Source organism: Hippocampus bargibanti, linkage group LG10 (assembly GCF_051943395.1).
Source record: "Hippocampus bargibanti isolate YZ-2025 linkage group LG10, ASM5194339v1, whole genome shotgun sequence".
In the NCBI taxonomy this organism is placed as follows: domain Eukaryota; kingdom Metazoa; phylum Chordata; class Actinopteri; order Syngnathiformes; family Syngnathidae; genus Hippocampus; species Hippocampus bargibanti.
In genome coordinates this window covers 19,510,858-19,535,897 of record NC_142743.1, presented here as the reverse complement: position 1 = coordinate 19,535,897, position 25,040 = coordinate 19,510,858, and the positions used below count along the sequence as shown (strand labels likewise).

The 25,040-nt window shown below is 39.7% G+C and overlaps 1 protein-coding gene across 1 annotated transcript in view; it reads left to right on the top strand.

The window, feature by feature from the left end:
* The window catches only part of LOC148892803 (calcium/calmodulin-dependent protein kinase type II delta 2 chain-like), a 37,048-nt gene extending 13,775 nt beyond the window's left edge, over window positions 1-23,273 (top strand). Inside the window, 20 exon segments of the mRNA XM_089005643.1 lie at window positions 2,909-2,968; window positions 4,701-4,755; window positions 5,795-5,860; window positions 6,301-6,373; window positions 8,088-8,190; window positions 8,275-8,358; window positions 8,527-8,621; window positions 9,244-9,366; window positions 9,453-9,536; window positions 9,783-9,825; window positions 11,340-11,380; window positions 13,773-13,832; window positions 15,977-16,021; window positions 16,943-16,991; window positions 17,533-17,631; window positions 19,325-19,345; window positions 19,673-19,748; window positions 19,840-19,889; window positions 19,892-19,933; window positions 23,041-23,273. Coding sequence (XP_088861769.1) covers window positions 2,909-2,968; window positions 4,701-4,755; window positions 5,795-5,860; window positions 6,301-6,373; window positions 8,088-8,190; window positions 8,275-8,358; window positions 8,527-8,621; window positions 9,244-9,366; window positions 9,453-9,536; window positions 9,783-9,825; window positions 11,340-11,380; window positions 13,773-13,832; window positions 15,977-16,021; window positions 16,943-16,991; window positions 17,533-17,631; window positions 19,325-19,345; window positions 19,673-19,748; window positions 19,840-19,889; window positions 19,892-19,933; window positions 23,041-23,273 — 1,502 coding nt within the window.
* Window positions 23,274-25,040: the final 1,767 nt, after the last annotated feature.

Here is a 25,040-nt window from a genome sequence, read left to right as displayed (position 1 = left end):
GGAGGAGAGGGGATGCCTGCCAGCTCTGATTGGTTGTGGAGTTGCTAGACAACAGATGCCCAGCAGGCTGCAGGGTGGACTACCTATGTGGAAGATTGAAAGGAAAGAGAAAAATTGAAGGGAGATAATGAACAAAAGGATTAAGGAAGTTTCAGTGTGTGATAATCGTCCTATAATCGTATAATCAAATTGGTAATGATTAACACTGAAATTAAATTGAAAAACAACAGCAACAAATACATTAATAAACAAATAAGAAGAAAGCATGCTGGTACACTAATTTAGAATATGTACTGCATAGACCACTGCCTATGTTTGTATACCAGCCAGGAAATCTCTTATGTTGTTTTAGCATGAGCATCAGCGCTATTATTATGATTCAAAGTATAGTAGCAAATACACTTGAACATATAATTGCTGCATTGATCAGAATTTGTTTAGTACGGTTGAATTTACTATTGATTTATTCCATCTGCTCGACTGGCAACAAGTACAGCATGTGCCCAAAGTCAGGGTAGGCTCTAGCTCACCCAAGATGTTAATGAGGAGTCAAGCGCAAGAGAAAATGAACGAGTACAATACAATACAAAAGGGATAGAGTGTCGTTAAGTTACAGTGAAAGGCTGAGATGAAAGTGACCTTGCTTAAAGGGTTCCACTAATCACCCACTGATGTGATGACTGAGCGTCCCTTGTCGCCTGCAGCGACACCCCTGCAGCCTGGCCTGGCCGCATTTATCTTTGGGCTTGATGCTACATCCCAAACAACATTGCGTTCGCAATGTTCTCAAGAACAATATGGCATCAAGCAGGCCACATGAACTGTAAGTAATCATGCTGTCCTCTCCAATTTTCTTTCATGCAAGCCAGCACATGCTCAAATGTCGCAATTTGAAATGAAATAAAAGGCAGCAATAAAAACACATTTGTAGGGCACATAGCTTGCGTCAAACAGTGACAGCTTCTCTAATTAGAGGAATATGTCGTTCGTACAGAAATGATCGGAAGGATAATGAAATGAAAATTAACAAAGCAGCTGGCACCGATCCACCTTCTCGTCCAGGGGTCAGGGAGGAATGCATCTGTGTTATGATGTTGTTGTCTCAACCACACTATTCTCAGCATTTCTCCTGTTTTTTTTTTTTTTTTTTTTTTTTTTTGCTTTCTTATATTTCATCCTGACGCTTTACTGTAAATACGCTGCATTCTCAATTCTGCATGCTGCTCTGGGAAGATGCAGTACATAAACAAAGACTAATGATGCCAAGAAGTCAGCTGTTATTCTGAGTTGAACTCATTAAAAAAAAAAGAAAAGAAGAGCGGAGGAAGGAGAAAAGGGTGGGAGTAAAAAATAGGTGTCCTATTTTATTTTGAAAAAAAGAAAGAAACTAGAACCCTCTGCTCTTTTTCCGACTCCCTCCCTTTTTCTCTCGCTCGCTGTGTCCCAAGGCAAAACTGTGAAGTGGGTCGCCTCAACACCGTACTTCATCACTAATTTTTAACCATAGCACCTTCCAATCGTTTGTTCCAAATGGGAATCAGCAGATTTGGTGTTGCATTAAAGGACAACCGATGTCACTTTTTTGTTTCCTAACTGACATCAGAAAAACCTTTTATAGCATCTAAAATACCCAAAACACGCAGTATGATATTTTGATTCAAATGCAAAACACCAATAAAAATGACTTAGTGTCCAAAATCTGCAAAAAATTGAGCTGCGAATTGGACATTTTCTGAAAGTCCCGCCCCCAGTTTGTGACGTCACGCCAAGACGTCTTGCATTGCTAGTTAATCAAAACAATGGCTTCAGATTCGGAGAATATGCTTTCTTGTTACACATCGGTTATCAATATGATTCAAATAGTTCCAAAGAGGAATGCATACATGTTTGCAATCGATTAAAGAATTTATTCCGTGCCATTTTGAGGCAACATTGGGGGGAAATGTTTCACCCAAAAAGAGGCAGAAAATGGCGTCCAAGCTCCTGTGAGCCCGTTTCCACAGGCTGATAAATTCCTTCCATGGTGCTTGGTCGCCCTCTTCTGGCGGCTTTTTTTGTGCAACACGAGGTTTTCAGAACAAACAAGTACAGCAAAATACATTGACGGGATGGAAGATGAAAGAAGAGAGTCAGTGGTTTCTTATGCTGCGTTTAAGGTTGATGTAATCCTAAAAATCAATATTCTGTGGGTCCTGGAATTCGAGTGATGAAAAAAACCCTGGCAGTGAATGAGTTAAAAATGGCACTTTTTTTGTCTGGTTGGTAAGTCCATGTCGCTGTATGGCCTTTATATGGTCCTGAACTAAAAGTTTTTTGTTATTCTTAATTGCCACACTGAATCTTCTGTTGTGATAACAATGTCACAGTATCTGGGTAGCATCACTGCTTCCCTTTGCAGAGGAGGAGGCACATAAAAGAATCGTGATGCATAAAACATTTTGATGTGTTTTTAAGCTTTTGGAACACATCCTAAAACAATCTCGAGACCCCAGGCAACTGGTTTTCCCTACAGGTGAGCCTGCCCTTGATAATAACACCTAATAATAAATACACCAATACAAAGAGCTGGCAAACATGGATCAATTAAAGAGCTTGTTGTTCAACGGAGGGCAAACAGCAACATGCAACTCACTTTGAGTTGTGACAATAACACGCACACTGCGGGGCTGTCTGTTTAATGCCCTTTCCCAAGAACATGTCAGGTCACATTATTATGTCCAACACTTCGGTTCTGATAAGGGAAGAGCTGCACAAGCCTTCCACGCGCATGCACAGCACAACATAGTGACACACACACACACGCTGACAACAATAAAGCCGACGCCACGCCAGATGATTCAGAAAGCCAATCACTGTACTAAAAATAACTCTGTTTTCTGTGTTTGTGTCACTTGCGTTTCTCTTTCAGATCATCAAAAGCTGGAGAGAGAGGCAAGGATCTGCCGTTTACTGAAGCATCCCAATATTGGTGAGCCGTGATTGCTGCCTCTCAAAAGACAACGTGCACAAAGAGGTTGTGGTGATTCCCACTTGTGGTTATTCTGAACAGCAAACGTGCGAGGAGTGGGGAAAAAAAATCATGTGTTTGTGTGCGTATGTGGTACCTAATGATGATTTATGTACGCAAGCTCTCTGATGAGTCATTCTCAGACACGGAAGCCTCACACTGAAGCCTCCGTGAACCCATTTCCTTTTCCCCTTTTCACATTCGATACATCCTATATTTAATCACAGACATTAGGCACACCACGAAGGTATGCAGTGAAAAATATTCTTAAATCAGCGACTTTATGACAATCTATCAAAAGTGAACTTGATTACTGCATAGGCAAATTTTGTGTATCTTATAGTAATTTATGTCCTTTAAAGGACAACCGACGTCTCCGGACAAATTGTGTCTATAATTTGTAAAATGGCTTCTACTGAGCGTATTTTACAAAGATTCCACCGCATATAGCTATATTTTACGTTTTAAGACTCGCACTGAATATTCCGGAACTCTTGTTTTTGAGTTGGTGACGAGTCCTCACCCTACGTCACTGAAGGAATGCCCCTGACCGAAAAAAGAACACATTGTAGCAGTCCTTCCATCACGTCAATGCATTTGGCTGTACTTGGCTGGTCTGAAAACTTTGTATAGCACCAAAAAAGAGGCAGAGGAGGGCGACAAAGCTCCATGTAAGGAATTAATCAGCCTGTGGAAACGGGCTGATTAATTCGTTACAGGATATATATACAGATGACAAGACTGGATTTAAGTGCGGCAACAATTGCAGCAATATGTTGATAATCTTGAAACCATTTTAATTAGAATTTGTCACATTCTCCACAGCCAAAATATATAACCGTGACATCCCATGTGTATTATCATGATTCATTTTCCCAGGAATTTATATCAGCTAAGAATTTGCAAGGCAATTCACATAACTGCATAACCACATTGAAGCTATTTACAATTAATGTATTCATCCAATCGTGTTTTTTTATTGGATTGAATTAGCCTTTATTAGTCTCGCAGTGGAGAAATTTACATTTCACAGCAGCAAAGTTATGCAAGGAAGAGTAAAGGAAAGGAAATAGAAAAACAAAATACAGGAGCTGCTGTAAAGGCAGCCACTCTCGCAGTGCCATCTTGAAGTCAAACAACAACAAAAACAAAATAACAAATAACGTGACACACTACAATAGACACAGTCATTCAATCTTAAACACTTTCTGCAACCTCTTTGTTGTATGAAGCAGTTCGAGATGAACGAGGTGAGGATCAAAGCTTCATTTTCACCAGTGGATCAGGGACATCGTGGTGAAATGTGCACGTCTGCTACAAGCTAAATGTTGAAAGCAAACACGCAGCTGTAGCATCCATTGACGAAAAGAGATTGTCTCACAGATCCTGTCCCACATAAATCCGCTTCAATTCCAAGCCGTGACAGCACACAGTGACAAAATAAAACACAAAAAAAAAAAACAAGGCTCATGAGAGCACTTGCTGACGGCTGCCTCATCGGGCGCCATGTTGGACTTTTGAATTTTTTTAAAAATTGCAATAATATGACATAACCCCCAATTTCCGAGCATTGTTTTCATATATATTCAGAAAAGGCAGAAGAGCCTTGACGTAAAAGCGACATAATACATTTAAAAGACAAAATACTTTCCTATCTTTGATTTACACTTCTTTATTGTCTTCATTTTTACAGTGCGCCTCCATGACAGCATATCGGAGGAGGGCTTCCACTATTTGGTGTTTGATCTGTAAGTCGCTCATTCGTCACATGTAAACAAGTCTTTTACCATAAAATGATGGTGTTATTTTTAGAGGGTTTCTCTTTTTTTGTATACACATCTTTTGAATCCCATGACAACATGAAATAATTGAAAATCTTAACATCAGAAGATGTTGCACACTCGGCCATGTTCAACACCTCATATGAAATGGAGCAGCATGTATTTGATAGATGCGGTTTATGAGTCTTTGTGTTGAATAGCGACACGCTTAAAGGACAACCGACGTCTCCGGTCTTTCTTGTTGTGTCCATAATTTGTAAAATGTCTTCAAATGACTTCTACTGAGCGTATTTTACAAAGATTCCACCGCATATAGCTATATTTTACGTTTTAAGACTCGTGCTGAATATTCCGGAAGTCTTGTTTTTGAGTTGGTGACGAGTCCGTATGTGACGTCACTGAAGGAACACCCCTGACCGAAAAAAAGGACACATTGTAGCAGTCCTTCCATCACGTCAATGCTTGTTTGGTCTGAAAACCTCGTGTTGCGCCAGATGAGGGCGGCCAAGCTCCATATAAGGAATTTATCAGCCTGTGGAAATGCAATACACTGTCATGCCTACAAGAGGTCGCCATTTTCTGCCTCTTTTTGGGTGAGACATTTCCCTCCAATGTTGCCTCAAAATCGCACGGAATAAATTCTTTAATCGATTGCAAACATGTATGCTTTCCTCTTCAGAACTATTTGAATCATATTCATAACTGGATGTGTAACAAGAAAGCATATTCTCAGAATCTGAATCCATTGTTTTGATTCTCCAGACGTCTTGGCGTGACGTCACGAACTGGGGGCGGGACTTTCTGAAAATGCCCAATTCGCAGCTCAATTTTTTGCAGATTTTGGACACTTTAAGTCATTTTCATTGGTGTTTTGCATTTGAATAAAAATATCATACTGCGTGTTTTGGGTATTTTAGATGCTATAAAACGTTTTTCTGATGTCAGTTAGGAATCAAGAAAGTGATGGTGTCGGTTGTCCTTCAAAATGTTGTCTCGTGTCCAACAGCGTGACGGGAGGGGAGCTCTTTGAGGACATCGTGGCTCGCGAGTACTACAGTGAGGCTGATGCCAGGTAACTGGCACATTCGTCTCGGGCCTCCGTGCGAGTCCCGCAGGAAACAACTGCGGCGCGGGTCCGTCTGTATATCGCTGTGTTTCTCGTATGGTCGTCTCATACGTGTGATGCAGCTGCCTCTCCTCGGAGGCATCTCAGAGAGCTATTTATAAAGGTGATTAACGACATATAGCCTACGGTATTAATCATACACTGCCTACCTCACCGCTACAGCGATTTCTCTGGAGACGGTGGGAGGACGAAAACACGGGAGAGCGCAGCTCTTGTGCCGTAGCTTTGGTTTGTCGACATCACATAGAAATGTCTGTCTGATGAAGAGGACGTGATGAATTGCGATGGGCTTGTTTCCTCTCCTGCCCCCTTTGTGTGCTTACATACTGTATTATTATATAACATGGCTGCATGTATTCTTATTCCTGCTCTTCCTCTGCCCTCAGCCACTGCATCCAACAGATTCTGGAGAGTGTCCATCACTGCCATGTTAATGGGATCGTCCACAGGGATTTGAAGGTTTGTGTGTCACCGTCCCCTATTGTTGTCCTTGGTTACAGTCTCCAACCTTCTGTAACAGACATCTAGAGATTCAAAGAGACATTATGGGCGGAACCACAGGAACGGGGGTACAACTTCTTCTGCTAATGTACACCTGCACAATCGATTGAGATTGTGCACGAATGCAGCGTGACAAATGGTGACTTAAAAAGATAGCGACACTCTGTCTTCAATGGGATGATCAGAGAGATATTCATTTTTATATTATGTTTATTGATTTCAGTTGTTTATGTTCACTGGCGTAGCACTGCTTTGAACTGATGGTTATTTGCAGGCAAATAAGGCAACTCAAATCCAATTTGTATTCTTTTTATTAGATTATGCGTATAACCTAATAAAGGGGTCGCGAACCTTTTTGACGAAGAGAGCAATAAAAACAAAATATTTAGAAATGTTATTCAGTGAGAGCCACACACACACACAACACTCACATTTACAAATATGAACAAGGTATCGTATGCATTTTGCTGAACATGCCTTATTTTTTTTTGAATGTGTATGGAAGCAGGAGTAACTGGACGGAGAATGTTGGCGACCTTGCCACAATTAAATAATGGAATATTCTAATTTAACATTTTTAAAAATTAATATAGTTGTAGTTCCAATCTGAAAAGTAAAAACAGTTAATTTAGAAGACTTATCAATCAGCAACAATTCAGCCCTTTACAGTTAGAAACTGTTTCTTGATTCACCACCCTTGCCTCAAGACATACATGTCAAGATAAATAATAAGAATAATCAGCTGCTCTGGATAGTTGAAGAGGATCACAAGCTTTATTGCATTTCTTTTTCAAGGCTGGTGTCTAAATTGTAGCGCCGGAGTGACAGGAACAGGCGCAATCACAAATCAGGTCCCCAATTTGCATAATTATGTAAAAACCATGCTGTGATTTGAATGATTTTCCTTGATCATGAATATTCCAACGTTCCGCGGTGTGGTTGTATGTGACGGAAAGAGGGAGCCAGAAAGCACTTGTGAATATGTTCTTGTGAGTTCTGAACATGCGCGACAGGAAACGGAATAATGGTTAACGGCTGTCATCATCTGCCAGTTTACACTTGAACATTTCAAACTTTTTTTTTTTTTGTTTTTTTTAAATTCGGGCATATTATGTAGTCTTCTCCAATTGTGCTACTGAGGCCCATGTCTATCCCGTCACTTTCACAAGATGATTCTGGAAATGTTAGAAAATGTATAATTCATGACACGGTGCTGTCTAAAATGGCCTCAGTTTGAAAATGACCTGCTGCTGTGTTTCGGCCAAGCGGCAAAGTTCAGTTCAGCTTATGATTCGCACATGGATGTACATTTGCGGCATGTAAATAGTATAATAATATTAATAATAACACCATCCATTTCATTTATAAGCGCCTTTCAAAACTCTCAAGGACACTTTACTGTCACAGGATAAGTTAACAGCCTGGGTAAAGAGCTTTGTTTTATATTCATTATATTCTTGTTAAAATGCTGATGTGATCGTTCCCTTTTGACCAGTCAATTCATAAAGCAGCATAAATGGCAACAAGGGAGTCACCCAAGTTATTTCATCCCAAATACTTTATTTTAGGATTTGGTTAGACTGACCAGGTTTTAGATCCGTGTCTTGGGGCTTTTTGTTGCAAGGGTGTGTGACCTTTCACCTCTAACCTGTTTGACTCCGCCCCCCTGCAGCCTGAGAACCTTCTCTTGGCCAGCAAGCTGAAGGGAGCGGCTGTCAAGTTAGCTGACTTTGGGCTGGCTATCGAGGTGCAGGGGGACCAGCAGGCTTGGTTTGGTGAGTATTTCCTAACTGACCCATTTGTTTGTTTGTCACTGTATCAGTAGATCACTCTTCCATCACTTAATTTCACTTCTCCAGGATTTGCTGGTACCCCGGGGTACTTGTCTCCTGAAGTTTTGAGGAAAGATCCATATGGGAAGCCAGTGGATATGTGGGCCTGCGGTAAATGAACTGCTGTTTATATAAATTCAGTTAATTTCAATTGTCCACTATGAAGATGATAAGCAAACACACGTTTCCAGAATTCTGTTTTTTTCTACTGTCTTTCTAATGTCGACGGGCAGTCAGACTTAAGTACATTTGCTCTTCCTGCTCAAATCACCACCCTAGGAGTGATTTTATACATTCTGTTGGTGGGTTACCCTCCATTCTGGGATGAAGACCAGCACCGCCTTTATCAACAAATCAAGGCTGGGGCCTATGATGTGAGTACAATCACATGCATGCAAGCACTCACACACACGGAGTTTTCTTCAGGGGGTGAAATACACGCTGTATTGGGTTAAGGCCCGGTTCTTGATTCTTTTTTTGGGGAGTGGAAGATCTTCCACTTTTGCCCTCTGATAAAGTCCCTAGCTTTGTTAGCAGTGTATTTTAAGCCATTCCCTTGTTGAGTGATGCGTTTAGAAGGTTTTTGTTCTTTAAATTGCCAGACAAAATGTTACTCATTCTGGTCCTACTTCCATGAATTAAATCATCAATAAAGATGATCAAATCCGCCCCAGAAGGAGCCATGCAAGCCCAGGTTCTGAAATCTCAGATGAGCTTGTGTGCATGGTTCATCATCAAATCTTTTCTTTCTTGCTAATTTGTCCTTTATGTCATTTTTGTAGAGGTTAATCTTGTTCTCATCAGTCCCAAAAACACTTTCTCCCAAAGTGTTTTGGTTTTGCAAAGTCTTATCCAAAACACACAAGCTCATCAGTCACTTTTATTCATGATGCAATTCATGGTTTAAGCAGTTTTCTTTCTAATATCTTGACTGCTTTTGACATAATTATCTTTACAAGTGCAGGCCATGTTTATGTCTTTTATATTGTCTGACAGTTCCCATCCCCCGAGTGGGACACCGTAACTCCCGAGGCCAAAGATCTGATCAACAAGATGCTCACCATCAATCCTAGTAAACGCATCACTGCCTCAGAGGCCCTCAAACATCCCTGGATCTGTGTATGTGTTACATAACCACAGACATAGCTGGAACTAATTCATTTTTTGCTCTGTCCCACAATTCTTACATTTTCTTCTTCCCGTAGCAACGATCCACCGTAGCTTCCATGATGCACAGGCAGGAGACTGTGGAGTGCCTGAAAAAATTCAACGCCAGGAGGAAACTCAAGGTGAGGCGTCTGGCAAGATGGAGTCTTTATATTCCTGCGACTCCTGTAGCAATCTTTGACTTCAATCTCTATTTCTTTGACCGTCAAGACACCGCTAACACAACATAAAAATAATGACTCACTTTCTGGGAACCCTGGAAGTGCCAGACTGCTTTTTCTTGCTGTAAACATCTACTCACTCTTCCTTCCTTCTCCCTTCCTATCGTTATCGTTGCCTGTCATTTCTTTCCCTTCCTGTCACTGCAGGGGGCCATACTGACCACTTTGCTGGTCACAAGAAACTTCTCAGGTATGTCTCTATCACTGAGATATTCAAGGCCTAGATAGAAAGTGGGATGACTAACATCTCGGTGATAACATACTGTACTTAAATGGTCTAAATGAGTGATTTTCAAAATTTGTCCTTCAAACATTGATACAGTGAAACCTCAGATTACGAACGCTTTAGCTCACAAACCTTTCACCTTACGAACATTAAATTCGCGATAATATGATCTTGGCAGACGAACTAGTTTTCGTCCGACAAACCAAACCACACAGCGCCACGGTGGCTGCCGGACTAATTTTCGTTGGATGAACATCAAACCAGACGGTCGAACAGTGCCACGGTGGCTGGCGGACTAGTTTTCGTCACCTCCTTTCCTTGAGTGCAGACGTGGTTTGTTATCGAGTGGAGTACTTTTGCGATTATGGGAATGAAAAAGACCCCACCACAGGCTAAGCCTAAGAAGACATTACGATTGAGCAGAAGGAGATTATGGTGGCTGGCGGACTAGTTTTCGTCACTCTCTTTCTTAGAGTGCAGACGTTGTTTGTTATCGATTATACTTTTGCTACGATGATATGTATATATACGTATATATATATATATATATATATATATATATATATATATAATTTTTATTTTCGATGCAGTATTATTTTACGGAAAAGGTGGTTTAGGCCTTTGAATCAACAATTCCCAAACCTAATTTGGAAGGCTTTGACCTTTGTTTATATATTTACTGAATGTACAAAGGTTATAATGAAACTGAGATTGCCTACATTTTTCTTTGTTATCTCACCCTGAGCTGGACTGTATGTGTTCTGCAATGCGTTTCTCGTTTTCATGACATTTCACTTTTTTCACTCAGTCTTTTTCTTGCATGCATTCGCTCTCAATTCAACCGTAAAGTGTCGTGAACATTTGTGTCCACTTTTTATTCATCATTTTCTTCCTTTTTTTCTAATTTCATTCCTTTTGTTTGGATTGTGGTTTCAATTTGAGGTAAGATTTTTTTGGGGAAGCAGGAATGTGCCTAATCATTAATTTGTTACGTTACTTTTTTCATAGCTCCAAAAGATAATCCCTTATGCATGGAGGCAAAACAATTGATTGGCACTGCACGCTTGCAAAAAATGCTACTACTCTACATGATTAAAGGAAAATCTTTAGCCGGATATAGCATGCAGTTTTAAGATGCTCTTTAAGCTATGACAAATGTCCCTCTTGAGGATAAGAGCATGCTAATGTGAGTGCAAAGCACCAATTTACCACTCCTGTGGGAGTCTTGGAAATCATCACTTGCTAAATGCTGTACACCCAATCCACTCGACATCCATGTGAGTTATAATACCTGGAAGAAAACTAACCTTGTCGAAATGCTTCAGAAGCTGTGCTTTGGATTTGAGAATTCACAGTTGATTTTGTATCCAAACCCAATGTACTGAGATGCTTGCTGCATGTTAGCGAATCGTGACACTCTAGATTATCATTGTCTCACTTTTAGTGCTGAAGCTTGTTTTCTGTCCTTTGGTCCACAGCAGCCAAGAGTTTGCTGAACAAAAAGTCAGACGGCGTTAAGGTGAGTGACTCATATGCAAAGTGGAGCTTTGGTTCATGCATAAGTTTGATGGAACGTTTGGTGTCTTGAGGAGCATAAAAGGCAATTATTATGCATTGTGCACTTAGCGACATCATCATTCAGGGAAAGTCACGCTAGGCGGCGGGCGGTGGTTATTTATTTGCTTGATCTCTCAGTGGTGACGGAGACCACTTAGGTACATTTCTTATAGGATCATCCTTTTCTTTTCTTCTCCCGGTCGTATTCTATCTGACAAGATTATTACACGGCAATGTCCATTAAAATGGGAGCTAATTCATTATCCATGTGACCTCATCCCATTGCAGCAAAATGAAACGGATTCTCACACAGTAGGAAGAAAAAAAAAAAAACGATTTCACCAAAAGGGATGCCTTAACGACATTTTTAGGGAATAATAAATATAAACATTCCAGACATGTTCAAAAATGTGTACACCCCAGTACCAGGGTTTTTGTCATTGTCACTTGATTTCCAGGACACACAGAATATTTAGTTTTAGGACTACATAAACATTCAATACAGCGTTAAAAACCTTAGACTCTCTTCTTTCATCAGAAAATAGTTAATTGCTAAATTATATCCGTCTGGAGTTATATGAGCTTGAAATGGGGGCACCTGTCCAAATTAGAATGCAATACATACTGTATTTATTTGAGTATAACGCGCACACGTGTATAACGAGCACCCCCAATTTTCAATTAAAAATCTGTATAAAATTTTGTTTAGCTTTTTCTCAGATCAGACCAAGCATTGTGATAAAAATCATTTATTGACAATGTAAACACTGAATGACTATGTAAACACTGAATGGAAACCCTGGATATTGGTAATTGTGCAAAACAGCAATGCTTAACTCACGTTTCAGTGTGGGCGAGGCGAGGAAAGGAAATGAAGCGTAGCTAAAGAAATGGTAATCAACAATAAAAAAAGAGGAATGTGCGTGATCCGGGTCTTTCCGAGAATCAAAGCCATTGAAATGCTACCCCCTCTTGCAAGGGATAAAGCATTAAATACATGTGCAAATTTTTTTCCCAGGCCTCGTTTATAACGCGCACCCAGACTTTGAGTACTTTTTTTAGGTCAAAAATGTTGCGCATTATACTTGGACAAATACGTTATCATAGTTAAAATAATGTATATTTTGTGTAGTTTTAAGGCTTAAAAAATTTGAAAGTAGAAATTTGTTTTATGGGGACCTGGGAATTGATTATCCTCATTTTAATGGTTTCCTATGGGAAATTAATTTTTGGGATACACACTTTTCGCCTTACACACTCTGTCTGGGAACCAATTAAGTTTGTAAGGCAATGTATCACTGTATGGAACATTACAAAGGGGATTTGAAAAATAAAGGAAACTAACTGTTTAGGTCTATCTATATAGCTGACTAAATATTAGAGCCTTTTAACTGAGCGAGTTGCTTGTTCTGTAGCCACAAAAGGACACAAGTCTTCTTGTGCCGGTCCCAAGCCCGGATAAATACAGAGGGTTGTGTCAGGAAGGGCATCCGACGTAAAAGCTTGGCCAAAACAAACATGCGGATCAAACCTCTAAAAATGGAGGACACCTTGACGGGAAAAGCCGAAAGGAAAAAAAGAAGACTCAGACAAATACGCTACATACTGTATTGGTTTATATAGCGCTTTAACAACAGCCGAAGCTGGAACGAAGCACTAACATGGAAAACATGGAAATGCTGCCCCCTTATGGAAATGAAAAAACCATTGCCAGAGGCCATGGCCAGCGCTTTATCTGCAACTAAACATGAAAAAACAAAACCCGAACAAATTCGGGAATGCCGCTCTACGTCATATTTTCAATTGCTGAATAAATTTGTGAATGGCAGTGAATGAGTCAAAGATGATTCATCTTTTTCACTCTTCTTATCTACTTAACTGATGATACCGATTAGTCAAAAATCAGCATTTTTGTTTATGAATTTTCTCGTCTAGTGACTCACAAGTCGATTTGTTTAAAGTACAGTGGAACAGTATAGGGTGACATCTTTCAATTAAAGGCATACACCTTGCTATATTGTCGGCCCCCTTACATATAGCCGCAGACAGAGAGCAATGCTTTTTCAGAGTTAATTCTTTTAATGATCACTGTGCTGAAGTCTCGCAGGATAAATTGAAGTCACGGGAGATTGCTGGGATCTCATGAGATCTGTAGCGGTTCCAGCGGCCAGTTGAAATTCCAGGATTTGTCCCAGTTTCAATGTTTGACCAAATAGATTTTATGAAACACGCTGGAGGTGGGATTAATAAATTAGAGCAGTGACTGTGGTTGTATCCAAAAATGCGAGAGTGCACGTTTGTGTTTGTGTGCGTGTGTATGAGTGTCACATTCCCTCTAAACTGCCCCCTTGCAGGTAAACAACAAAGCAAACACAGCGACCAGTCCTAAAGACACTGGCCCTGCCCCTGCACTGGTATACACACTCACCCACACCTACACCTTCATCCACAAATGTGTGCATTCCACGACCAACCAAGTGTCACCTACACTCCTCCCTCAACCTTCTCATTCCCCAGTGTGGATGAGGTATAGGTTCACCTTTATCTCACATCAACTTTTCTTTTTTGTTTTGGCACTCAGACGTTCTTGAGATCATTTCACTTGATAACACGCTTTAATGCCTCTCCATTCGGCGCGCATTCACGTGTCAATGAGTCCCGATACATCAACTCTTTCTAAAATAGAGTGTAAAAAGACTGATTGAGAGGTGTCATTGCTACTGGGAAATTGTCTGAAGTATTTATGCATTTTATATTTTATATTGTGCATTTATAAATCAAAATGTAAAATGCTTAATTGCGACAAGTACATTACAAAAATCTGTTATTTATTTATTTATTTATTTATTTATTTATTTATTTTTATCTACTTATCTGTTTATTTGTTCATTTATTTCTCCAACTTGCTTCCTCTCATCTTACAGTTGGCCTTAATAATACATTATCTATCTATCTATCTATCTATCTATCTATCTATCTATCTATCTATCTATCTATCTATCTATCTATCTATCTATCTATCTATCTATCTATCTATCTATCTATCTATCTATCTATCTATCTATCTATCTATCTATCTATCTATCTATCTATCTATGTCTCTCGTCTCTCCTCTCTGTCTGTCTATTTATGTGTCTATTCATTTATTTATTTTTGTTCATGTATTTATTTTTCCGTTTATTTATTTGTTTATTATTTATCCAACTTGATTCTTGCCATCTTACAGTTACCTGAAAAATACATTTATTTATTTATTTTTTATTTATTTATTTATTTATTCTTTTTTTCTTTGTTTGTTTGTGTGTTCATTTATTTATTGGTTTGTTTATCCAACTTGATACTTGTCACCTCAGAGTTGGCCTTAATAATCCATTTTCGTATGATTGATCTACATCCTACAGTGCTGCATTGTGACACAGTCAGTATGTAAAGTTGGAAAAGGAAATGTCTGAACATCGACAATGGTTATTTCTGTAAATGCGCTCGAGTGACTTTGGATCCAGTTCTTGTATCGGACCTCATTTAAATTTCCATTTGTACCTAATGCCGCGGCCGTTTGACTCGCCGGGGTCATTTAATGTGTTGGTCATGTTTGGGCTATTCCCTGAATGAACTGCAGAGCGTTATCAGCTGTGCAACATTTGAAAAGCATACATGTTGCTAGTTCAGAAATTCAATCGACTCCTCTCGAATTAGCTTTGATTGGTGTGGTTTTGAAATCTGTCATCAGTGGCGGCCTCTACCTCAAAAGCACTATTGTCTGAGAAAATGCCTCTCCCGCCCTCTTCATTCATATGCAACCGACACATGCATGTCTTAATTCGGCGTTTGTTTGTCAATACCCTCTTCATCGGTGTTTGCCTGCGATTCATGACAAGAAAGCATGTTCTGGAATGCTGCTTTGCGGTTGGCGCGTGAGGATGACGACTCTTTGCCTCGGCTTGCTTTCCCCAATGGTTTGCTTCTGTGTCTGTGGCTGTGATTGTTCGAGCATGCAGATGTCACATGACCGCTGCTCTGCATGACATCAAAAGACTCTGTGCTCCTATTTGCTATCTTCCAATATGCTGAACACTGGAGGGGTGTGGGGGGTGCAACATACACGTCACTTTCTTACTCTCAGTTCTTTTCTACGTGCATGCGTACAAGGATGTTATCATCTAGTGTAATCTGGATGAGTGATTAGGAGGTCAGAGTTGGCCAGTGGGAGGGATTCTACAAAAGACATTTGATTATATAGATGGATAGAATAGATAGAGAGAAGACATCCGCTAACCTTTCTAATCTACTGCTAAAATACTATACTATGAATACTACTACTACTTCTTCTATAACAATACATAAATGGTTGAAAATACAACATAATGCACACTACATCCAACTACATGTATATATACTCTGTTGAGCTCATGTTTTGGATAGCTAAAAGGCATTTCTGCGGTGAGATGATGAGGATGATGATGAGGATGATGATGATGATGATGATGATGAGGATGGTGATGACGATGATGATGAGTGTGGTAATTAGATCATGTGTGTTCTCACATCCTCTTTTTAGGAACCACAGACGACCGTGATCCACAATCCTGTTGATGGAAACAAGGTAACGTGTATGATATTTTTCTTTCTTTTCAAAAACATTCATTCATTGCCTAAAAAAGAGCCAGACAAAAATCCCGTTTTTGTAAAATAAGAAAAACAAAAAGCTTCTGGTTGCCTTGATTCAAGGTTTGCAGAGGATTGTGATTGACTTGAACATCTCAACAGTAAAAAAGAACATTTTTACAAAAAAAGCGACACATTTATGCTATCAGGCAAACAAAATATGTCTTGTCAAGTGCAAAATGGAACAGTACCTTTACAGACGTTCCCCGACTTATAAACATTCAAGTTACGAATAACTGTACATCCGAACATTTTACAGTATGTTGAAAAATGTTCAGACAGAGATGCTGTTAGTTAGATTTTGTATTGCGCGCCTTTTTCTGGCTAAGCTCGTTTGCGATTGGCTGCGTACTGTGCTTCACGCACACGCACGCACACAGACACATTGGCTGAATGGTTACGCGACGGACACCGGCTATGCTGAAGTGTTGCCAACGAGTTCAGGCCCCGATCCACCGGGCTCACTTACGATTGGTTGCGCAGAGTGTGTGGGCGGGGAGGAAATCCCTCTTCCCAGTTGACGTTCCTGGATGCATAACAAAAAGTAATGGCTGCTGGCATGTAATTCAGTAATTACGTGCTAGCAGCTTCAGTAATGGATTCTTGAAAACCCAATGATATGTTTTTTACTTCCCCGTTCAGTGTTTGACTTAAACATACATTCCATACAAAATACTGTATAGCATAGAAGCAACTTACGAACAAATTCACCTTACGAACGACCACTTGGAACGTATCTCATTCGTAAGGTGGGGAGCGTCTGTATTGTTGACTCTTCTCACAAATTGACATTTCATACTCTTGGATGTCCCCGACTGCCCACTGTGATTGTTAATGAATGCAAATTGTTTTTGTAAAGGAGTCCATTGAGAGTGCCAACACCACAATCGAAGATGAGGACGTCAAAGGTAGGACAAGTCGTCACTGGTTCACACATCCCACCTACGCTGCGCGGTTATGGCAGCCAGTCAGCGGCAGCGCTATTCACGCGGCGTTTTTCCACTGGGTGCTTTCCTTTATTTCCTTTAACCATCTAACATGACGCTGCAACACACCTTGTTTTTCACTTAGCATTAGATTCTTTTCATTAGTGGTCTTTTTTTTGCATACGTGCCATTACCTTTTATGTTTTGCCAAGAATATGTTTTTATGGTTATTGCGGTCAGCAACCATCTTTTCCCACTGCTTTTTTCCTTTCTTTTATTTTCCTTCGCCAGCCTACGTGATGGTGCAACGCAGCTTGTTTTCCACATTATATTCTTTTTATTCGTGAAGTTTTATGTGCATCACTGATGCAACCGTGTCGGATTTGAAGCTGCTACTTTTTGTCTGTCCTTATGTTTTGCCAAGAATATATTTTTTTCTTCCTGCATCATTCTTTTTGCCCACACAAACACCATCACACCCTGTCCACCCACTCGCCCACCTCCCCCATGAAACCTCTTGCAGCCCTTCGTCTGGGCAGCTTAGTGAGCGGTATGTTGAGCTCTAAAAGCCGTTCCTCACAGATGTCTGAGTCAAGGCAGACTCCCACCTTCTCATTTCAAAGTAAGTCCCTCTGTTGTCATGTGGTGTGGAGGATCGGATGCACCACCTGGTTCCTCTTGTGTCACCTAGCCATCTACTGAAAGAAAATGGTCCCACACACAGTGAAGTGCCTCGAATTCCCATCGTGTTCTGATGATGATCTGTGTTGATGTCTCCATTTTCCATATTAATCGTTTTTTTTTTTTATTGATTTTGATGACTTCCCTTGCTTCCCAGCTTCATCCTTTTATATTGTTCTTGAAGGAAAACAAATGCCAATGCCTTCTGGCATACCGCCCCACCACCACCTTTCCCGAACATTAACTCATTCACTGCCATACGTGCAAAAATGTTTCCCCTCCAGTGCCATGGTCTTTGTCATTGTCACTTGAATTCCAGGACCCACAGAATATTGAGTTTTAGGACTACATAAACATTCAATACAGCGTTAGAAACCTTAGACTCTCTTCTTTCATCAGCAAAAAAATAGTTAATTCCTAAGTTATATGGGTCTGGAGTAATATGAGGTACAAGTGGGGGCGGGTGTTCAAAAGGCAAATTCTGCCACCTTGTGGAAGGGAAAAAAAATATTGCCAGAGGTCTGACCAGCGCTTTATCAGCACCTCCTGCAAGAAAAACAAAAACCCAAATAAATTTGGGAATGGTGCTCCACGTCATATTTTCAATTCACGAATAAAGTCGGGGATGGCAGTGAATGAGTTAACTATTCCATACTTACTCCATATATATTAGGGCCCGACCGAATAATCGGCCGGCTGATTAAATCAAACGATTATGGCCCCTCAAAAATCAGCCAAAATAATTAGTCAACTGGACAATACTCACAGATTCTTTTTACCTTTGCGCACTCATTTACAAAAGTTGTATCATCATTATTACAAATACATCAATTACACAAACTTGTATCCTTATCCTTCACCGTATAAGTACAAATAATGTGTTGGTACGTAAAAAAAAATACATGGACCCATCATTCAAAACAAAACAAATATTACACGCAATGCTTAAAGGACAACCGACACCATTTTTTTTGTTTCCAAAATCACATCAGAAAAATGTTTTATAGCATCTAAAATACCCAAAACACGCAGGCTGATATTTTTAGTCAAATGAAAGACACCCAAAAAAAATTTCAGTTTCAGAAGGTCCCGCCCCCTTGTTTGTGACGTCACGCCAAGACGTCTTTGCCTTGCTCGAGAATCAAAACAATGGCTTCAGATTCGGAGAAGATGTTTTCTTGTTACTCATCCAGTTATGAATATGATTCAAATAGTTCTGAAGAGGAATGCATAAATGAAATGAAGTTTTCAGACCAAACAAAGTACCCAAAATGGATTGTGTGTCGCTTTCTCGGTCAGGGGCGTTCCCTCCGTGACGTGACGTCAGGAATCGTCACCAACTCAAAAACAAGACTTCCTGAATATTCAGCGCGAGTCTTAAAACGTAAAATATAGCTATATGCGGTGGAACCTTTGTAAAATACGCTCAGTAGAAGTCATTTGAAGTGGTTTTACAAATTATATATGTATAACACACATGAACTGAAAATGAAGAACCAAAATGTCTGTATTAGCATCTAAAAAAAAAACGTATCGGTCGGGCTCTAGTGTGTATATACAGTCTAGTCGCCTATTAACAAATGGGCTTTTTTTTTTGGTTGCATGAAATAAGTCATGTTTTCAATATCCCCCAGCCTGCACCAATAACACTAAAGGTAATTCGACACCTTCATTTCCTCAAATAGTCATAGTTTGGATTTTGTGCATTGTATTGGTTGAAAGGAATTGTGTTTCATCATCAATTATGGCCTCTGTGGTGTTATTAGTCATGGGAGGCTTTCTGCTTTGATAAATATGCGCGGAACACCAGAGTTTTAAGAAAATGTTCCCAAGTGCCTTCCATTTCTAATAACTTCCAAAGCAGACCATCATCTGAGGTATATTTCATATGAGATTCAGATTTCAAACTGTATTTGCCTGCTCTCAAGCCAATTTACATCTGTTTAGTGCAGTTATGGTTGTCTTGTGATCTTCTGTTTCAGCTCGCAAGCAGGAAATTATCAAAGTCACCGAGCAGTTAATTGAGTCAATCAACAATGGAGACTTTGAGGCCTATGCGTAAGTCTTTTTTTTTTTCCAACCCGCGTAGGGATAATGACTTGTGCAGTGTGTGGATTCTTTGCTCATTCTTCTGTCTTTTACGCAACAGGAAGATTTGCGATCCCGGACTGACTTCTTTCGAGCCAGAGGCACTGGGAAATTGGTGGAAGGACACGACTTCCACCGCTTTTACTTTGAGAATGGTCAGTTCATAACTCTAAATAATGATGAACTTTTGGAAGTAGAATGCAAGCAGCTTCTTCTAGCAGACGACACATTTGTCAATCTCATTTTTTTTTGCCGCAGGCCACATTGTAGTTAGGGTTTCCTCTCTTATGAATTTAACTCATTCGCTACCAGACGTGAAAAAATGTTTCCACTCCAATGCCAGGGTTTTTGTCATTGTCACTCGAATTCCAGGACCCACATAATATTGAATTTTAGAACTACATAAACATTCAATGCAGCGTAAGAAACCTTAGACTCTCTTCTTTCATCAGAAAAAAAATATTAATTCCTAAATTATATGGGTCTGGAGTTATATGACCCTGAAATTAGGGTGGATGTTCAAAATATAATGCAATACATACATATTGTTTTATATGGGGCTTTAACGACAGCTGAAGCTGGAACAAAGCGCTAACATGGACAAAAGCCAAATGTTGCCCCCTTTTGGAAGGGAAAAATATTGCCAGAGTCCATGGCCCGTGCTTTATCGACACCCAAACAAGGAAAAAACAAAACCCGAACAAATTCAGGAATGGAGCTCTACGTCATAGTTTCAATTCCCAAATATATTTGTAAATGGCAGTGAATGAGTTAAACAAGCCATTAGAATGTTTAATCCCCTCCACAATTTGGAGTGTTGATTTAAACTGTCATGCTTGTTTGGTAATTGGGGCAGGAAGTTGCAATTCCCTGAGATTTGAAAGCTGAAGTGTCATAGGCCAATGCATTTTAACCCTTTCATGCACCCTGTAATTTAAAAACATGATAAGATGTCCACCGTTAGTAACCTCTGTCTCAAAAGTGGTTCAGTATAAGACTGCAAGTGATAGGGTCTTGTATTAATGAAGGAGGAATCAAAAGCAAGAACAAAAAGATTCTTAAATCTTTGGGACGTCTGGCTATCTGGCAGGCTACCTAGAGAGCACTTTATTTGCTAGCTATTTGCTATATACAGTAAAGTCTCGTTATATCGATATCGGAGATATCGATAGTCCCGGTTATATCGATACTATTTCTATGCACGCACTGAGAAAATTACATGCAAACAGGGTCGGATATATCGATAGTCCCGGTTATATCGATATTTTTTCGGACTCCCTTGAATATCGATATAACGAGACTTTACTGTATTAGCTATGTAGCCGGCTCGCTATCTATCTAGCTAGCTATTAGATATCCTTATCCTGTGACTGAAAAGTGACCTTGAGAGTTTTGAAAGGCGCTTATAAATAAACATGTATTATTATTATAATGGAGCTGGCTTGTAGCCACTGGCTAGCTCAGATGGTATGGGCAAGAGAGCGGCCTCGCTGTTTTGGAGAGCTTTTGTAAAGACCGGCGGATGTGATGTAATTTGCCGGATGCGTAATAAAACGGAGATCCGAGGAAATAAAACGATGTTTAAGAAAATAAAACAATGTTTACAATGTATTCATATAGCGAATTGCCTTTACAGGAAGTATCATTCAAAAAATAAAATAAAATAAAAGATACAATAAGAATAGCCTATAATGTAGGCTACATGGACATAGTCTCTAATATAATCAACATTATTACATTGTCGTCTGTGTCACTCACTATTCATTGTAATCATATCACAGCTGTCGCCGGTAGGCTAAGATCTGGGGATCAAAATCCCAAAAGAATCACTATTGTTACTATAAATGGTGAAATGTCTGCAGCCGAAGTAAAAATAGTTCAGATAAACTGGTTATGTCCCAGAAACCTCATTGGCTTTGCAAGCCAACATCAACATCATACTGTCGCAAATTCCTCATTTTTCCCATATCAAATTGCCGTTGCTTAGTAGTATCAACCCGGTGTTTGGTTTCTCAATGGCGGGCAGCTGCATTTGAGATCAGGATTACCATTGAAATGATCTTACCGTTCATTTGATTATATTGGATTGAATGCATTTTTTTTTCAACTTTAATAGTTTCAAGTATGTTCCGCTTGATGTGAACCGCTTACATTAAAAGGAGAGCTCGTTTACAAAAGCAGAGCCAGGGTTGCCAATTTTTGTAACCCCTCTACGACCTAGTTTAAAAAAAGGGAGAAACAAGAGAGTTTAATTTTAGCTTAAAGAAACTAACACCATGAACCATTTTTTGGGGTGTATGAAAAGAAAAGAACCCATTGGTTTTTCCACAATAAACCTTATCAAAGGTCTCATTCATATGTGAGCACAAGGGTTTATTCACATTTGGAATGTTAGCCTTTGGGATTTGCTTAGAAGATACAAAGATTTGTTCGGCGGTCTCTTTGCCTCATTTGAATTTGAGAGGTTGCATATACTGTGTCAAACCGAATCCATTAAATTAATTAATTTATAGTTTTCTTCAATTAAAAAAAGTGGTTTTATTAAAAATAAATAAATAGAAAGGGCTATTTATCTATCTAGCTTGCTATCTATTAGCTATATAGCTAGCTACCGAGCTATTTGAGTCAGGAAATATATTAGCTATCTAGCTAGCTAGCTAGCTATTAGCTGTCTAGTTATCTATTAGCTACCGAGCTAGCTTTCTTATGTTTTTGAGTTATTCTGGGTTGGGTGAACGCTGGCGTGTGTGGCTGCCACTGCTCACCCACAGAAAAGCCTATCCTGTGACTGTAAAGTGGCCTTGAGAGTTTTGAAAGGCGCTTATAAATGAAATGTATTATTATTATTATTATTTGCAAGTGATACAAGACTTTTAAATAGTGGTCAGCAAATTTTAACAAACTGGATTCTCGCACGTGCTTCTATTGTTACAAAAAGAAAAGGAAAAGGAAAAAAAATGTCATTGCAAGTTGATAATCGCGTGTTGGGGGGATTATGTTTTTTTTCATGTGAGGGTAAAAGTCAATCTGAGAAGGGTTGCAAAGAAAACAAATTGTTTACTTTGACACTGTCATTTGCTTTCTGATTGAAATCAGAAATGTAATTTTGGGGTGGCACAAGGTTTCGAAAAGATGACATATTAATGCTATGTTTTAATTTGAAATTGATTTTTTTGACAATCCATGCGCGTATGCCTATGAGAAAATCATTCAACAATTATTCACCTATTTCTGACATTTGTACGCACTATTTGATTTGCAGCCCTGTCAAAAGGGAACAAGCCGGTTCACACCATCCTCTTGAACCCGCACGTTCACCTGATTGGGGAGAATGCAGCGTGCATCGCCTACATTCGCCTGACCCAATATATGGACGGCGCCGGCATGCCGCGCACCATGCAGTCCGAGGAGACCCGCGTGTGGCACCGCCGTGATGGCAAGTGGCAGAACATCCACTTCCACCGATCTGGTTCACCCAGCATCCCCTCCCAGTAAGAAACACTCACTGACGCTGACATAACAAAAACAAAACAAAAAAGCGGTGGAAACCTTTTGTATGTGCTGCCCTCCGACGGCCACCTAGACTAATTACAATGTTTTAGGGTGTGTTCGTCATCATCTGCAGCATTAGCATGACTGCTACCCACAACATAAATGCTAAACATATCATTATTTTTGTATTTAAAATGTATGCTGATGTACATTGTATAATCCAACACACATAATAATTAACCTTTTTTTTGGAGTGGGGGTGTATAAGGTGCACTAGAGTAGAAGACGCACCCCCAATGAATGGTGTATTTTCCCATATATAAGGTGCACGGGACTATAAAGTGTACTTTCAATGAATGAAAACAGTTTTCAAAACATAATATATAAATATATAGAGCACATTTCCGCATTGTGGGACTATTAAAGGCATTCTGATTCTGATCAAATTTTCCATATACAGGTAACAGCCGACTTACGACCTGCTCGACTTACGACCACCCATACTTACGACCACGACCTCCAGACCCTATTTTTAATTTTTTTATTCTACGCCTGGCAATGCAACGCCCTAGCAGGCCGGCAACGCGTATGACAATTTTGGCCCAGCCAGCCAGCATCTCACTCTCGCACAGCAATCGACAGTGTGATAGCACCAGATGGGGGAGTTTGCGAGTCATTTAGTCTCTATTCAACATTTTCAGAATCAGAAAAATCTGAATCAGAAAACCTTTCATCGTCCCACAATGGGGACATTTGCAATACAATTTTGAATGTATTTCGACTTATGAAAATTTTGACTTATTACCATTTGGTCGGAACGGAACACGGTTGTAAGTCGGATGTTACCTGTATAAGAAACACCGCATTATATGGAGCACCAGTAGAGGCTGGGATTACGCACTACGTCTTCTACAGTGGGAAGTGGCTGCTAACAGTAGTTGTGAGACCTGTTGCGGCTCAATATTACTACACATATAAGGCGCTTCTTTTGAAATGCAGGATTTTGGGTGCGCCTTATACACTGGAAAATACAGTACCTGAATTTATTATTTTCAAGTCCGATGCTTCTATGAGTGCCTCTTTTACCATCTCTCAATTTTAGAAGAATTCATTGTTTTTAAACTATCACGGCACTCACCTTTAACGGCGCTTTTTGCTTTTGAAGTGGAAAATTGTCCAGGCAGCTGAGATTTTAATTTGCAATCAAGTACTTAGTTTAATTGTACGTTTGTAAATGCACAACTTGAAACCGTTGCTTTGTATGATTTGCAGTTAATGGAATATCATATGGGGATTAAAGAAAGAACATCATCACATCCCATCATCGGTGTGAGTAGGACACTTAAGTCAACCTGTGACAATTGCTCTGCAACCTTTGACCCTCTAAAGACATGGCACAGGACACAAGTATTAATACATCTGACAATTCCGGCACTTAATCAATGGACTTCATTCTTATGAAACCACCTGTGAGTGGCTGCACACCGTATTAGGACATAATGAAATGAGCATTTGAGCATTTTTTTCAAAAGATGTTTTGGTATGCATTTGAAATATAGCGATTAGAAATCAACGACTGTAACCTCTTCTGAAAATGAATTGTGTATTTTTAGGTGTATTTCTGTGCGTGTCTCACAAAACAATTGGAAGATCCGAATGTTGAAATTGAGCTTGCTTTAGTTCCGGTGATGTATATAGACATTGTGATCGTTGAAGAAAACACTAATGAAATGTTGAAATTGCTATTCTTGCTATGAGAGGAATTACCAG